Source organism: Oncorhynchus nerka, linkage group LG2, assembly GCF_034236695.1.
Source record: "Oncorhynchus nerka isolate Pitt River linkage group LG2, Oner_Uvic_2.0, whole genome shotgun sequence".
Taxonomy (NCBI): Eukaryota; Metazoa; Chordata; class Actinopteri; order Salmoniformes; family Salmonidae; genus Oncorhynchus; species Oncorhynchus nerka.
Genome location: NC_088397.1, coordinates 26,112,128 through 26,129,481, shown reverse-complemented (window position 1 = coordinate 26,129,481; position 17,354 = coordinate 26,112,128). Strand labels below are relative to the sequence as shown.

General features: G+C 42.1%; 1 protein-coding gene across 1 annotated transcript; it reads right to left on the bottom strand.

Moving 5' to 3' along the window:
• Nucleotides 1–759: 759 nt before the first annotated feature.
• LOC115133046 (protein sprouty homolog 2-like) lies at nucleotides 760–5,885 on the bottom strand. The gene is made up of 2 exons (XM_029665880.2): nucleotides 5,405–5,885; nucleotides 760–3,868 (listed from the first exon to the last, which is right to left on the bottom strand). The coding sequence occupies exon 2, from the start codon at nucleotides 3,815–3,817 to the stop codon at nucleotides 2,768–2,770; it is 1,050 nt and encodes a 349-aa protein (XP_029521740.1). The 5' UTR covers nucleotides 3,818–3,868; nucleotides 5,405–5,885; the 3' UTR covers nucleotides 760–2,767.
• Between the last annotated feature and the right edge of the window lie 11,469 nt (nucleotides 5,886–17,354).

The window sequence follows — 17,354 nt, the reverse complement described above, 5'->3', positions numbered from 1 at the left end:
TATAATAAGATAAGGGCTTGTACCTGGTTATAACAAGTAATGAAGTGTTTTACCTGTCAGCTTTAGACTGAGGGAGCACTTCTGATACGATGTTACCATTGAGTGTGTATTTTACCTTTATTTAACTAGGGAAGTCAGTTAAGAACAAATTCTTATTTTCAGGAACAGTGGGTTAACTGCCTGTTCAGGGGCAGAACGACAGCTCGGGGATTTGAACTTGCAACCTTCCGGTTACTAGTCCAACGCTCTAACCACTAGGCTACCCTGCCTCGTGAATGAGAGGACAACCAAATAATGTGTTCCCACAGCTACAAACGATGGTCCTCCCAATGCAGAGCAACAGTTCACAGCCCCAGTTAAATGATCCAACGAAAGCCAGATGTTTCCCTTGGAGGTGAACTCGTTCAGTGTGGCTCTTTCCTTATTTCATAGCTCTAATCAGTTTGGGGAAATGATCCAGTCTAGTCTGGCTGTCCAAAATAGGAAATTGGAATCAAGAACAGTGTAGGGGTTTGGAGTTTGACTAAGAAGTGAAAATGTCTGCGTTTTGTTAGTTATGGTAAACTAGATTATTTCCAACAATCTCTCTTGGTTAAAGATAATGCAGTTACTAAAGTTAGTTCATTCGGAAAGTATTCAGACCTCTACACTTTTTCCACATTTTGTTTTTGTCCCACCTAATCTACACACAATACCCTATAATGACAAAGCACAAACTGTTTTTTAGAAATGTTTGCAAATAAGAAAAGAACTGAAATATCACATTTACATAAGTACTCTTTATTGCGACAAATGATGGAAAACGATTTTTTTTAAGAATACATTATGATCATTTTTAAGGTACGTAATGGCATCACGTAACTATAAAGCTCCACTCCACATTTAATTCTAAACGCTTACTGCTTGCGAAATACATTTTTCAACAATAAAAAAAAAATCATGTTTCTTTGCATGACAAGGATTGTTCTGATTTTCAAGAATGCATTAATTGCTTTGCCTTGCTTTTCTGGTTGGCTGGATGCAAATTTCACCATCCAATTATATGGCAAATATTAGTCAATTATTGCATTCTAGCAAGGCTTTCGCAGGCTACCTGAGATATGAAACCAATAGGTGGGAGGGCATAGACTGTCGCCAATTTATTGGGCCTAATGCGCAATTTACCTAAATGGAAACAGTTCAACCAGTTTATTAATTCGACACTAGGTTTTTGGCAAAAAAGTGTTTTTTAGGTGATATGTCATTAAGCCCAGCTAGTTCAAAGGAAACGCGCCGTAGCATGCAATAGTCACATTTATTTTCTTGGCAAACTGTAAATGTTGACAAAAAAAAATAAAAATCACTGGACAAGTTAATGGAAACATAGCTAGTGATGCTACTTGGTCAAGTGAGAAATCCTCATTCTTGGTCTCTGAAGTTTTGAGTTTGAAGCTGTGGAACATGTGGCTGTGTGTTCCTCCCTACCATCTGGCACACAGGAAACACAGATGGGTTAGTGAGTTACTGCTCTGCTCTAACCCCCTAGCTACATACCTCAGAAGAGGAGGCTAAATCAGACATCTCTCAAACATTCTACTGAACTAAAGTGAGTAGATGGGTGGGAGATCTTGAGTTTAGTCAACATTCTCCTCTCCTACGTGAAGATACATAAATGAGTTCTGATTCAAATCCATATAGCCTTATTGTTCTGCTTTTTAATCCATCTAGAACTGAAAAGTCTAAATGTAAAAAGTGTCAGTTTCTCTGACTCTTGACAGTGTAGTATTTTGGGTTATTACGTAGAATCCAAAGGATTGGATCTGGGCAGTGAAGCCATAAGGTCAAGCTGGCAAAGTGTGCATTGGAATATCAGTCCCTGCCGAGACAATTCCAAGACAATAAAAGATAGTGTCCCAATCTGATATCATAAAACATTACCCTGACAAGAGCTTGAAGATACTGGGCATGCACACACAAAAACTGACAAAAACAGCAGGGTTTTAATTTCAAACGTTAATATATTTTTCTATTTCATAGTGAACATATGCATCCAATTTGACACCCTAGTCACCCTAACTTGCAACAACATCAGAGTACTTGAACAGGCTGATGTTTTTTAAGATGCTTCTCAAAATAAATATTTTCTTTATAAAATAATAAAACTTCAAATAAATATTCTTACCACTAAACAATGTTGAAAATAGAAAATAAAGGTTTTCTTATAGGGTCACTGTACAATTTACAAGTAGAGTTGAAGGGATAAGATGTGTAAATGTCCTTCTCTTGTAAGGCAAACATAAAAAATGATTGATATACATTCCCATGAATGTACAACATTAAACATTGTATTACATAATATATATGGATCTATCATCAAGGTGCCCCTGGTTTGGCAGAATGCTTTTCACAGTTGAAATATTATATATACAAAAATAAAACATCTCTGAGGAGGTCATTTGCTAATTTACATACTTTTGCGATTACTATTCACAAACAAGTTAGTCAAGAGAGTCTGTCCATAGCATATCAGTTGTATTAAATGTCAAAAGGGCTAACATTCTGGACTTCAATAAAAACAGTACAAAATCAGGGCACTTGGTGATCAAGCATCCAGTATTAACAACCATAGCTGAAAACAAATGACACAAACCACGTCAAAAAGCTCAGCCTAGCCAATCCCCCAATCAACTTCTGACTACTGGGCCAAAACGTGATGAGGTGATCGTTTCAGTCGCCCAAAGTTGTCAAACCCCCATCAATTCTCCACAACACCCAAGGTACTTTCCCTTTACGTTGGCTTACAGTCAACGCTCTTACAGTGGACAACGTTAGTGTTCTTACACCGGCACCCCGGTCGCTTGACGCGGTCGTAGCAGCTCTGGCATGCAGCGAGACACCCTTTAGCTGGGAGGTAGCACAGGAGACAGGGTAGGAACAGGGAAAGGAGGCCCATGGCCGACCAGCGCACGCAGCAGTGCGATTGGCTGCAGGAGAAGGGCTTGTCGGCGCATGTATCCTCGTCGTCACTGGAGCAGTGATAGAACAGGCCCTTGACGCAGCACACGCAAGTCCCATAGTCCACCGCGTTCTGCGCCGAGCACACACACCGCCGGCCGCACATCCAGCAGGAGGGCAGGGCACGCGGGCACATGCACTCCTGGCACTTGCACCGGCCACAGTCCTCACAGCGGTAGGCGTGTTTAACCAGCAGCCCCTCCCTAACGGCGGGGGCACCGCAACCGGGCACCGTGACCACCACCGCCCCTCCAGACATACTCGCCAGGGGCTTCAATTCCTCCTGTTTAAGCTCCACACTTATGGGCTGGGTCCTGATTATCTGTTCGCTAATCTCCGGGCTATTCAGGAGCCTCTGCACGGAAGACGTGCTGCTTGTACTGGTCCTCGGGCTGTTTCTGGAGCCCTCTGTGCTAGAAGAAAGAGATGGGGCATCCATAAGGGGGACTGTGGAGTGTGTGGGCTGGGGATGTTGTTGAAGTTGGGGGAGTAAGTTCCTCTGGTTGGGCCTGGGGTCCTGGGGCTCCAGTTGCTCGTTGGTCTCCAGGCCTAGGTCGTTCTTCTGCTGGGTGGGCAACGAGCCAGGGGGCCTAGGGACCACAATGGGTCCCACCGTTGGTCCCTCTGTGTACTCATTACTGCTCCCGGTGATCCTGATCTGGTCCAGCGAGAGCACAGGGGCCTGCTGGCCGGGGTTTACCCCAGGATCGGGCTGCCCTTCCTGGGCATGGTGAGGCCGGTGTAGCCTCCCGCTGTCACGCAGAGCACGCAGCAAGCCGGCCGACCCTCCGCCACCACTGCCATTTTGAGTACTGGTCTCCATCTTGGCTCTGAAGAAGGACCCCTCCGGCTGGCATTGAACACATCTGAAGTCCTGGAGAGAAAGACAGGCAAATATATATATATGAGAAGACAAGGTGACATTTGAGTAGAAACGACCCTATGTAAATCATAACTGATGATACAACTGTGTGGGCAAATACATACGATATGCAAATCTCAACTCTACACACACCACTGAAATTTGCATTGAAGAGATAAGGGTTTGGCAACATGGGTTGTCTAGCTACCGACTGGAGTTGTTTTGCTTGACAAATATATCAATACCTTACATTAGGAATTACTGTTCCAATGTAAAAGTGTAAGCATATGCCCAATTTCAATTCCAATCATATCCCCTAAACCTAGGCACTTCCTGTTTGGTGTTAAAAAGGTAACTACCAAATATATACCTAACAGTACCTCTAAGGCAACATTTCACCATTTGTTTACCATTTCACACGACAGGAGAACAAAAAGAAAGATTTAACATAATGAAACAGTCAGTGGATTGATCATGTTTCTGTATGTTGGGAAATTGACAGTAGGCATGTTAAGCCACTCTGATTGGAGGATTTAGGTACATACCGACTATTTCCATTACATGAGATATAAACAGGGAATATAAAGAGCATGTAAGGAAGATATCACGAGGCAATGCAGAGACAGGCCTAGTCTACAACTTCAACAAAGGTTGAGGCACTCAAACATGTCATCATGCACATACTGTGTATCAAAACTTGCATCCTCACATGTCCCATAACTAGAAGTTAGAGACTTTAGATGTGTTGCCACCATTTCCAAATGAGTGGAAAAACAAATGATTGCTAGTTTCGAGGGACTCATAATTGAACAGTTCTAAAGACTTTTATTTCACTCTGGAGGCAATTATTAGCCTAATAAATCATGGTGTGCATGACGCGCGTGTTTATTTGAGTGCGCGCGCGCGTGTGTGTGTGAGGCAGCGGATGAGCCCAACTATCATGACATTTGAGATGGGCATTTGATAGGCAAATGGACTGGCGAGTCAGAAGAGTAAAAACCCTAATTTCATATTATAAAATAGCCTAACATAAACACCAATAGCCCCACCCAAACACCAATACAAAAATATTGACTTTTATCATTCCACGTTTCTTCTATAATGTAAGAGAGCCCTCTATTTTTGTTTTTCTGAATATAAAACTAAAACAATGTTAAACTGCGCTAAATCTGTGTTCATGTGTAGGCTACCGTTCACAGATTTGTATTTACTTAATCGATCTAGTCAAAATGTATTATCTACTGACAGTCTATCCATTAAGAGGGCGATGTCTAGAACATTAATCAGAAGGGGGGAAACTAAAACCCGACTTTTTAGAGCAAGGAGCTGTAGGCCTATTCAGATAAGAAAATGCTGGGATTGCACGGGAAAGGTTGGAGAGGATGGAGAAAGTCAATGCGGGTCGGCAGTTGGAACTCCCGAGTCCGAGAGCATGCACTATTTACAATTGTTAAGGCTACTCTTATGTTACAACTTTTAAACATCGTAACGGCCATAGTTAGGCTACATTGTTGTTGAAATTGTACAAACTTGTTTTCACGAACTCACCGTGTTCGCACCACTTCAGCCCGTTTGTTGTATTAAATTCCTAAATCTGAAAGTGTATTCCTACTTAAATTAATCGGTAAACCCATCCACACGATCCAGTGCAACGATAAAGTAGCTACAAACAATATTTCCAGATTCCAATTTTAAGAGATCAAAAACATAGCCACTGCGAGAGTACCCGAGGCGAAATACTGCCAAAAACGAATCAATCACTAAGGGCTTGCAGGCTCTCCACTTTTTTTAGTAAATTAGAAAAGTGAAAATGCGCACTCGATACTTTTGAATCCGTTGAGCTTGTTGCACTCCGACGTAAGCTGGAGTTCGAAAAAAATACTCGCTGTAATTGTTGAATGTTTGGCTGCCTTACACGCCGAGGTGCTTTCAAGTTTTTCTCGTCTTGTTTTTTCCTCTTTCCGGAGAAGAGGTCGGGTTTATGCTTTAAATGGCGTCATATGGAAGTGAGGGAGGACAAAGCAGTTGCTGTTTCAGAGGATATCTTGTATCCGGTCCCAGCTCATTGGCTGTAGCTACAGGGCTCGCATTCACACCCTTGTGCTATCAAACTGTTCCCAACTGCAAAGGGACGGGCCACATTCCCAGTGACAAAACTTCAGGCATTGCAAAACGTTCTAACATAGCCTAGACTACGTTAATTGAAGGAATATCAGGTCTGCAGCTTGATAGGCAGCATTTGTTCAAATCGTGTGTAGTAGCACTGAATCCAGTTTTAAAAGTATACTTTATTGCAAAACAATATACTATATTTTTCTGTTTCCAATGGTTATTGCAATTGAAACTATTGATAATAGAGAAGGTGTAGGGTAGGCTATTATCAATCTATTTTAATATGCTTATTACTGTGCTATTGTCAGAGGAGAGGACCATATAGGTTGTAAGAAAAGCCCCGGTTTTCACTTGGGCCATTTGCAGAAGTTGTAATTGGACAGCAATTTCAGATGAAGAACAGTAAAGCAAATGAGGAGGTGATTATGCATGTAGGGTGGAATTCAATGGTGTGAGTAGGCCATTTCTGAATGAGGCAACATGGAGGGGCATCATACATTTCCAAAGGCACTCTCTTGAACTCTCAAATGCCTTGTAAATGTTTCAGCTGTATCAAAGCATGGGAGATACAGGAAGCAAATCTACGTCAGAGAGGGAAAAGCATGGGAAGTGGCAGTCAGATCGTGATGCAGTACTTGTTTCCCTACATTCTAGTTTGTTATGTTAATGATTTACTGGAATTAAGAACCTGTTTGTGTTGATTGTACCTCTATGACTGTGTTTAGACCTTGTTTACCTCCATTTTTGGGTGTATTAAATTTACAACGGACATTCACTTTATATTATCCACATCAATTTGTGATTATGTGAAAAGTAGTGCCCTCTGGTGGAATTACAGATGAACAGGACACTACTTGTTTCTGCAGGAACACCCTTCAGATTATAATTTTCTTGTTCAACTACATTGAACCTATACAGCGATTGATTCATTGATATGGATCGTCTGCAAATACTACCCTTCCCTCCTTCAATACAGCCCACACACTATCATTCTGTCCTGACTCGTTTCCTTCCCTGCATACTTCATCCAATATTCAAAGCCAATCCTCCCATCTCCCTCTCCCTAGCAGGACCCGTGCTTTTACACCTGCATTGCTTGCTGTTTGGGGTTTTAGGCTGGGTTTCTGTACATCACTTTGAGATATCAGCTGATGTACGAAGGGCTATATAAATACATTTGATTTGATTTGATGTAAAGCTGGGATGTTCATACATAGTAGTTCAGACCTCCGTAAAGAAATATCCCTTTAACCATTTGATTGACATAAAGTGTACCCTTAGCCAATTACAGAGAGTACAAGTTGGGTCCACCACAACTTGGTTTGCTTCACTGTTTGTGGTAAGAGTTGAACTTTAAAGGAATGGAAGCCTAAACATGACAACAACATAACTTTTTAAAAATGATCATCAAAGAAAGAGAGGGAGATAGAGAGAAAGGGGGAACATGCATGTACCTCTCTAGAATGCAGTGAAAGAGAAAGGAGAGTGGTGAGGGGTCAAGGTAGGGTTTCTATAGTGATGAATGCCTCTTGTTGGCTGGGAGTGTTCCCAAAAAGAGACACTGCGACCTCCAGCTGAGGGGGAGCCATTGTTCAGGGCCTCCCTTTCAGCGGCAGAGGGGAAAAGGTAAGTGACAGCCCTATTGTCTGTCTGGAACTCCCGCTGCTCGATAGGTCCTAGATTCCTCTTGTCACATGTTGTCAATGCCAAGCCCCCCGGGCGAGAAGGGAGGAGGGGGAGTGGAGTGACGAGGAGAGAGGGACATTCAGGAAGTTAACTTTTAAAAGTCTGTCAATAACAACAATATCCTGTCTCTTACACCGACCCCCTACCCCTTCACCCCCCTTCCAGGGGAATAACAAGGACTGTTCCCCCCCCCAGCTCCCTTGGCTTCAGCTGTGTTTCCTGTCTTCACTGCTGTGTCCCATCCATCCCAAAATAACCCTAAAGCCATACTTTAAATCCTGCTTCCTGAACCATACAAGGAACAGCTGTCTCTCTCTCTCTCTCTCTCTCTCCCTCTCTAACTCTCTCTCACTCTCAACCCCCCCCCCCCCTCTCTCAACCCCTTTCCCATCTCTACACAAAAGATGAAATGGGGATGCAACGGAAATGGTGCATGCAGAGTTTGGGGATTTCAGGCAAAAGATAAACATGACATGACTGGAGTTTGGCTTTACAAAGCCACCCCCCGCCAACATCTGAGACAATTTCCTCTATGCTTACACTGTATGGGGTTGAAATGAATGGGAGTTCGCTAATGGAACAAAATAGCATGTTTATCAATTAATTCCACAGCTATCTTGTCTGTCTTTATTTTCACTGTTACTTTACCTGTTCATTTACCTGCTTTAAGACACAGTTTGTTTAGTTTTTCTCATGATGTAAAAATAAGAGATAGAGAAACAAAGAGACATTACTATTATTAATGAGAAAAGCCTATCGAGCCCTGAGTAGAAGCAGGAAGTGGTATGTGGTGTGTGGTCTGTAATTAAAGCGCATCACATATTGATAACACAAGTGGGTTAGCCTTCTCGCTCTAACCACAACTGTTGACGCCGAAGACTGTTGGTCCAATTAAGATCGGGTTATGAACAGCCATTACACCAGGTTAGACTGAGAGTGCAGGAAGTATAGCCTCTTATATTAAATCCTGACTGATTTTGAACCAGCTACGGCATTCTCCCTCCCCACTGTCATAGTAACGGAACCAGAAATTGAGTCACTGAAGAATGCCAGGTCTGGATTAATGAGAAAGTCCTGGCACTTGATTGGACTGGCGAGGTCAGTTACATAAGATTAGGACACAGTGTAATAAACCCCATATCTCAGGTCATATTGGTTGTGTGATTACTTCTGACAGCTACGTTTAGCTTTTAAGCTGTTCATTCCTTTTTTAGAACTGGTTGTGTTGTAAAATACATGTGCCACGATGCGTATTGTGCAGGAAAGTGTACTAGGCTAGGCTACATCAGGTTAAACTCAATGTCTATTTGTTAGGGCTACTTATACGTGTATTGTTCATATATGCCCGTCAGTTAGTTTATTTGACTTCCATCTAGGTTAGCTCAAAATTAAGGGTCAACCTTTTCCCATTTGACCCTCAAAATTCCATAACAAATTCTCAAAATCCCTTTATCTCAGGGTCAGACGAGATAGAGTATTCACAAGTCATGCACGGGTTAGAGTACTTACAATGAATGTCTTCACAGATGTCAGGCCCTTATTATACACTTTCTTGACCCATTAAACGGACCGCTGGTGTACATGAGAGGAGTACGTTTGCTGCTGCTTTTGCACACTAGACTGAATCTGGTGCATTGGTTGATGCTTAGGTAGTAGGGGGAGACTGGACAAACCACTAACCACTCATTGGGTTATCAATGAGGTGATGTAAGGATTGGGGCTAACTAGAAGACACTCAGAGTGACACAAATTAGGAGCTTAGTTGCTTTTAACGGAGTGAAACATTTGTTGTTGCTCTATGGGTTGCATCATTGCTTACAATGGTAGTATAAACTATCTATCCTCAAGCCTAAAGTATGATAGGTATTGGCATTTCAGTTTCAGATCAGGGCCTTTACACTGTTTTTTATATTCACTTCTCTGGAGGAATAGTGAAATTGATACTTGGCAACCTTGTCCACACTCCAGAATATAGGAATCCAGACCAACATAAATAACTATTCTAATTTCCTCAGCCTAATGATCTTAATAGAAGTCTTGCACATAAGAACACAACCAGAGCAACATGACACAGTTTTAATGACAGTATAATGTACACTAAAGCAGGATAGGTATCACAAATTAACAGCCCGAACTATTACCCCGGAACATTGTGTAACAAATGGAGGCAAAATCCAGAAGGAAATATGTTTACAAGATACAAACGGATTATTCTCCACCCTTGCACACACTTGGGCTATATGAACTTGACTGTGTGCTTTTATTCATTAAAATGTACCTCCCAAGTTGACAGAAATCACTCATTTCTTTTTTTCACTCAGAGTATACCACGCAAAAGCAATCATATCCATCACGTTAATAGATTTGGATCCTTAATAGCACAATGATTCCCGAGTGCGCCCATATCTATAAAACAAATAATAAATCAGTGTGTTTATTCATTAAATTAACATGCCTCATCTCCCTTTAAGTACCTCATTTAATGGTGTAATCATTACTTTGGAGAAAAGGTGGCAGGCCAGTCTTCTAGAGACACAGTTTGGACTGTTTGGGTCTGTGGAATGCAAAAAGTCTCTCATGAAAATGGATTAAAGGAAAGAACTTGGTCTGCTGCAGCAACCCTCCACTGTGCCTCTGTGCCCATTCACTCTCTGTGCTCACTGTTAGACCGCTGTGTGTGTCTATGTTTTGGCTGATTTATGGATACCTCCCTAAAGGCAGGAGCCAAAAAATGTCTCCCTGGGCACCCTCTGTTTATCCACTCTTTGTATCTGAAAGGGGAAAAGTGCAGCGGTACACCATTTCTTGGCAGTTGGGCATGGTAACAATGTGACTATGATCATATTGAAATAGCCAGAGAAAAAAAATGTGCTGAGGTAGAAGTGAAGAGTTGGCTACACTGTTAGAAATAATACCTCCTTTTCGACTGTGAGGGTGTTTTTTTGTCATTGCTGTTTCTTTTATATGAGTTGCTATTAGCTAAACTTGGACAACATGTTTATGGTAAGAATAGGACACCAGAATAGCAGTCAAAATCTCAATTTGTACATTGTGTTATAAAGTGTCCCCAATGACTAAATCTAACAATACATACCACACAGATCCTCTTTTCTGTTATAAATCCACCCACATATACTCTTTTTTTATGGCTAAAGTTGCATGTATTAATGATTTAGTTTAGTATTTACTGGAAATGAACTCTTTAGACACCATACAATAATCAAAAACATATTCACATAATTGGCCAATGTTTGGCTATTTGTAACGTATACCGTTTCTGTTTTTACCTCACATGAAGCCAATTAGTTTGCCATTTTCATTTAGAACCACTCTTCTATTTGTTCCGATGGATGGCATTTCAATGAAATATTTTGTCTCATCATTCAGTAAGGTGACCACAGAGATCATACTCTATGCATTTTAATTAACCACATTTCTGTCATGTTTCTGGCACACAAGGCTGTCCAGGAAAGTCTCAACAGCACGAGACGTTGTTCATAAGCATGCCATCGATGACATGATTGGGGAAAATTGGGGAAAACACTACCCACAGTGCTTCTACAGGACAATCACTAATTAGACATGTACACAAGTCTATAGAAAACAACGTTGCCAGGTTCTTACTTTGGATGAAATCCCCAAGCAGTAGCCTCGGTGTCACTCAACACCATTTTAGTTCAAGTGTAGGAATGTGTAATGTATTCTCTCTGATTTAATGGCCAGGCCTAAGTCTTTGCTCTTGCTTTGCTCTCCCACACAGTGTGTGACATTTTTACTCCTGAACTTATTTAGGCTTGCCATAACAAAGGGGTTGAATACTTACGGACTCAAGACATTACAGCTTGACTTTTTCAATTAACTTGTAAACATTTCTAAAAACACAATTTCACTTTGACGTTGTTGGGTATTGTGTGTAGGCCAGTGAATAAACATTTCCATTTTAAATTCAGGCTGTAACGCAACAAAATGTGGAAAACGTTAAGGGGTGTGAATACTTTCTGAAGGCAAATCTGTCTCTAACAGTGCCAGGATCTGGTGCAGGGGAAATTGCTACTCCTCTGCTGGTGACAACATGTACGTGTCGAGAAGGTATAATCACATGATGTGTAGATTTATCATTAGTGTGGCTCTTTTGTTGTCTGTTGTTTCCTGTTTGAACCAATGATGGGTAATTTGCGAATGAACGGCTCATTTTGAACAGATTTCTTGGTGAACATCGGGATCACAATTGCATCCGTGAAAGAGTCGTTCATTTGGCTCCCTGATTTGCACACTGCTACTACTGCTTGTTGAGCTTCAAACAACGATTATCTGTCGATCATCTACACCATCATTCTCTGAAGATGGTGAATCCTCACTGCAGGAACAATAGGTAGGGAGGAGAGAGCCTCATTCTCGTCCACGCACATTTTCTACATGGTCAATTTCTTTTAAATAAATCTTCCTTTTTTTTGTAAGCGATCTAATTTTGTCAGGTAAAATGTATTTGAACTCAGATTTCAAGATCTGACATAATGACTTTACATTAGAAATGTGATGTTTGACATGGTTTGTCATCCATTTTAAAGGAGTACTGAACGAAGAGCCGTTTGGGAGCCAAATGAACGTCTGATTTAGGTGAGGGGAGCCAAAAGATCCATCTCACTGAACAGGCAGAATGTCGATGTGGTTTTTCTAATTTGGGCAAATGGCAAATCTCCCGTCCTCTCCCCCGTCCTTTCTCCTCTGTGACCCGGAAATCGATAAGTGGGTGGTTTCGTGGTCGAGGATTGTGTCAATTTAGTTAGTAGGCAGTCCTCTCCTCCTCGATAGCCTCCTTTTGGTGAGGAAGAACAAGTGTATCCTACCTTAGAAGAGTTTTGATATCTGCCACAACCCATTTGAATCAGCTGTTGTGTTGTTGGAGGAGAAAATAATGCACACATTTAAAAACAATATGGTACTTATCCTTTTATCTATAAAATGTCTATAAAATGTCATTTCATTTGTTTTTATTACTTTACACATTTATTTTGTGATCCACCCCTGTAAATGTAATTTGCCCGAGGACGCGTGAGTGGAGAAGGAGCTTCTCATTTCTTACAAGTGCATTTTTGTCCACATTCACTCCCCTCGCCACCTCTCCTCAATTACCATTGACCTTTTTCAAATTGAGGCGAGAGAGGACAGAGGACGCAGGAGTTGATCAAATTGAACTCTGAAAAGGCTGATAACTAGTATGCACAGGAAGTGGGATGACACAATGTTTTCTGTCCTCCATATTTTTTTATTTTTTTTTACAATGTGATTCGTCCAAATTTGTTGCTGGTTGATCTTATGAAATCCGTAGTGATTGAATTGAACTCTTTGGGGTCCTTCTGAAAGTAGCGGTAAGACGTGTGGGAGTTGAGGCACAGTTCAGTGCTGTTTTCCTTGATTTGAAATGTCACCTTATGTGTTTGTGTTGTAAAGACAGGGTTACAGACAGGGTATTTTGATGAACCCTTCTCCTATTCTCAGAGGTACCTGCACATTTATTTGTGAGGCAAAAAAAGTTGCCCAAAAGTAAGATGTACAGATGTTGGATCTCTTAACTTAATCATTTTTTTTGTTGTGGATCATTTTCCTGATGCATCAGGAAATTCAAATGAGCCTCGTGTGGCTGTAAATGAGCAGTTCTCGTTCAGTCCATACGGGGGCAGTTGAGTAATTGGGATCAGGGTTTGCTATCAAAATAATCTCTCTCACTCGCTCAAAAGATAGGCCTAGGTCCTATTCCTTGAAATGTGCAAAAATGTATCTGAAATGCAGCTACACACATCCACAACCACTGTTTTATATGGGGTGGCAGGTAGCCTAGTGGTTAGAGCATTGGACTAGTAACCGAAAGGTTGCATTGGCTTGGCAGGAGAAAACAGTCCTGCTTGACACGTTTGGAGGTAAGACATTTGAACATTATCCGATGAAAAGCGTTGGAAAGGCAGCTAGCTGTGTTCTGTTAAATCTAGGCTTGCTAGCCAGCCACACTATTTGTGCATTCTGTTGAAGAGTCTGTTTCGCTAGCTAGCTGCATGCTAGCTAACGTTAGAAAAATGTATCTTGCCACATTCCCTTTCCCTAATGTGTTGCACGCCTATTGTGTTGCTAAGTTATTCTACTCTTACTGTAAACAACTTGACCAAGCCTAAGAATATGCAAAACTATTAAAGGTAGTTGTAGTTTCAGCACCTTGAACCGTCACTGAAATTGAATCTGCGAGGTTAATTTCTCAACCTTGTCTCTGTTTGTTCCAGGTAAAGGACATCCCACCCTGACACCTTACAGATGCAAATAACTTGTTTTGAACCTCCCAACCACCAGGATATTCACTGTCTTTTTGTATTTTAATGTGTGTGTGTGTGTGTGTGTGTGTGTATGTACACCCCTTCAAATGAGTGGATTCGGCTATTTCAGCCACATCCGTTGCTGACAGCTGTATAAAATCGAGCACACAGCCATGCAATGTCAATAGATAAACATTGGCAGTAGAATGGCCTTAACGAGGAGTGACTTTCAACGTGGCACTGTCATAGGATGTCACCTTTCCAACAAGTCAGTTCGTCAAATTTCTGCCCTGCTAGAGCTGCCCCTGTCAACTGTAAGTGCTGTTATTGTGAAGTGGAAACGTCTAGGAGCAACAACGGCTCAGCCTCAAAATGGTAGGCCACACAAGCTCACAGAATGGGACCACCGAGTAGCGCGTACAAATCGCCTGTCCTTGGTTGCAACACTCACTACCGATTTCCAAACTGCCTCTGAAATCAACGGCAGCACAATAACTGTTTGTCGGGTGTTTCATGAAATGGGTTTCCATGGTCGAGCAGCCGCACACAAGCCTAAAATAACCATGAGCAATGCCAAGCGTCGGCTGGAGTGGTGTGAAGCTTGCCGCCATTGGAGCAATGCATACTGCCCCAATGCATAGTGCCAATTGTCAAGTTTGGTGGAGGAGGAATAATGGTCTGGGGCTGTTTTTCATGGTTCGGGCTAGGCCCCTTAGTTCCAGTGAAGGGAAATATTAACGCTACAGCATACTGTACAATGACATTCTAGATGATTCTGTGCTTCCAACTTTATGGCAACAGTTTGGGGAAAGTCCTTTCCAGTTTCAGCATGACAATGCCCCCGTGCTCAAAGTGAGGTCCATGGCTTGTCGAGATTGATGTGGAAGAACTTGACTGGCCTGTACAGAGCCCTCACCTCAACCCCATTGAACACATTTGGGATGAATTGCAATGCCAACTGGGAGCCAGGCCTAATCGCCCAACATCAGTGCCCGACCTCACTAAAGCTCTTGTGGCTGAATGGAAGCAAATCCCTGCAGCAATGTTCCAACATCTAGTGGAAAGCCTTACCAGAAGATTGGAGGCTGTTATAGCAGCAATGTTCCAACATCTAGCGGAAAGCCTTCCCAGAAGAGTGGAGGCTATTATACCAGCAAACGGCGGACCAACTCCATATTAATATATCAACACACACACACACGCACGCACGCACGCACGCACGCACGCACGCACACACACACACACACACACTCACTCACGCACGCACGCACGCACGCACGCACGCACGCACGCACGCACACACACACACACACACACACACACACACACACAGTTGAAGTCAGAAGTTTACATACACTTAGGTTGGTGTCATTAAAACTCATTTTCAACCACTCCACAATATTTGTGTCAATTAACAAACTATAGTTTTGGCAAGTCGGTTAGGACTTTTACTTTGTGCATGACACAAGTAATTTTTCCAACAATTGTTTACAGACAGATTATTTCACTTACTCACTGTATCACAATTCCAGTGGGTCAGAAGTTTACATACACTAAGTTGACTGTGCCTTTAAACACCTTGGAGAATTCTAGGAAATTATGTCATGGCTTTAGAAGCTTCTGATAGGCTGATTGACATCATTTGTGTCAATTGGGAGTGTACCTGTGGATATATTTCAAGGTCTACCTTCAAACTCAGTGCCTCTTTGCTTGACATCATGGGAAAATCAAGACCTTTAGACCTTTAGACCTCCACAAGTCTGGTTCATCCTTGGGAGCATTTTCCAAACGCCTGAAGGTACCACGTTCATCTGTACAAACAATAGTATGCAAGTATAAACACCAAGGGACCACTCAGCCGTCATGCCCTCGTAGTTATCAAGCTTATGAATGCTGGGGTTAATCTCCTTGATGTACCTCACTTGGGAATGACTTATTTTGTACAATGGACTGTTTTAAGGACTCATGCACAGATACAGGAAAACCAATACATGTTTTACATTTTTTTCAAAATTACACGTGTTGATGTCTCGTAATGTTTCTGGTTTTGAGACTTGGCCTTCTTGTGACTTCAGTTCATATGTCTAATCCCCTGCAAGGATAGCTAAAGGCATCAATAATATTACAACACTGTATTATTTTAATTGAATATATATATATATTCATGTTTGATATGCATTTATATATAATTATATTGGTGTATACACAGTACCAGTAAAAAGTTGACCTGTGCTTGTCTCCACCCCCCCTCCAGCTGTCGCCCATCTTCCCCGATATCCCCTGTGCATTTATACCTGTGTTTTCTGTTTGTCTGTTGCCAGTTTGTCTTGTTTGTTCAATCCTACCAGCGTTTTGTCTCAGCTCCTAGTTTTCCCTAGTCTCCCTTTTTCTCGTCTTCTTAGTTTTTGTCCTTTGATTGTCCTGACCCTGTACCCGCCCGCCTGACCACTCTGCCTGTCTCTGACCCTGAGCCTGCCTGCTGTCCTGTACCTTTGCTCCACCTCTGGATTACCGACCTCTGCCTGACCTGACCCTGAGCCTGCCTGCCGCCCATCACCTGAGCCTGCCTGCCGTCCATCACCTGAGCCTCTGCTCTGGATATTTGACCCCTGCCTGCCTTGACCTGTCGTTTGCTTGTCCCTGTGGTTACAATAAACATGGTTACTTCACACAGTCTGCACTTGGGTCTTACCTTGATTCCTGATCATTTGAGATTATTCAAAGTAGCCACCCTTTGCATTGATGACAGCTTTGCACACTCTTGGCATTCTCTCAACCAGATTCATGAGGTATGGAATGCATTTTAATTAACAGGTGTGCCTTGTTAAAAGTTAATTTGTGGAATTTATTTCCTTCTTAATATGTTTGATCCAATCAGTTGTGTTGTGACCAGGTAGGGGTGGTATACAGAAGATATCCCTATTTTGTAAAAGACAAAGTCCATATTATGGCAAGAACAGCTCACATAAGCATAGAGAAACAACAGTCCCTCATTACTTTAAGACATGAAGGTCAGTCATTCCGGAAAATGTCAAGACCTTTGAGAGTGCAGTCGCAACAACCATCAAACGCTACGATGAAACTGGCTCTCATGAGGACCACCACAGGAAAGGAAGACCCAGAGTTACTTCTGCTGTAGAGGATAAGCTAACTGCACCTCAGATTGCAGCCCAAATAAATGCTTTACAGAGTTCAGACACATTTCAACATCAACTTTTCAGAGGAGACTGCGTAAATCAGGCCTTCATGGTCGAATTGCTGCAAAGAAACCCCTACTAAATGACACCAATAAGAAGAGACTTGCTTGGGCCAAGAAACAAGAGCAATGGACAATTGACTAGTACAAATCTGTCCTTTGGTCTGAAGAGTCCAAATGTGAGATTTTTTGGTTCCAACCA

Excerpts from the sequence above, each read along its gene's own strand:
- LOC115133046 (XM_029665880.2), bottom strand. The coding sequence starts at position 3,817 with ATGGAGACCAGTACTCAAAATGGCAGTGGTGGCGGAGGGTCGGCCGGC.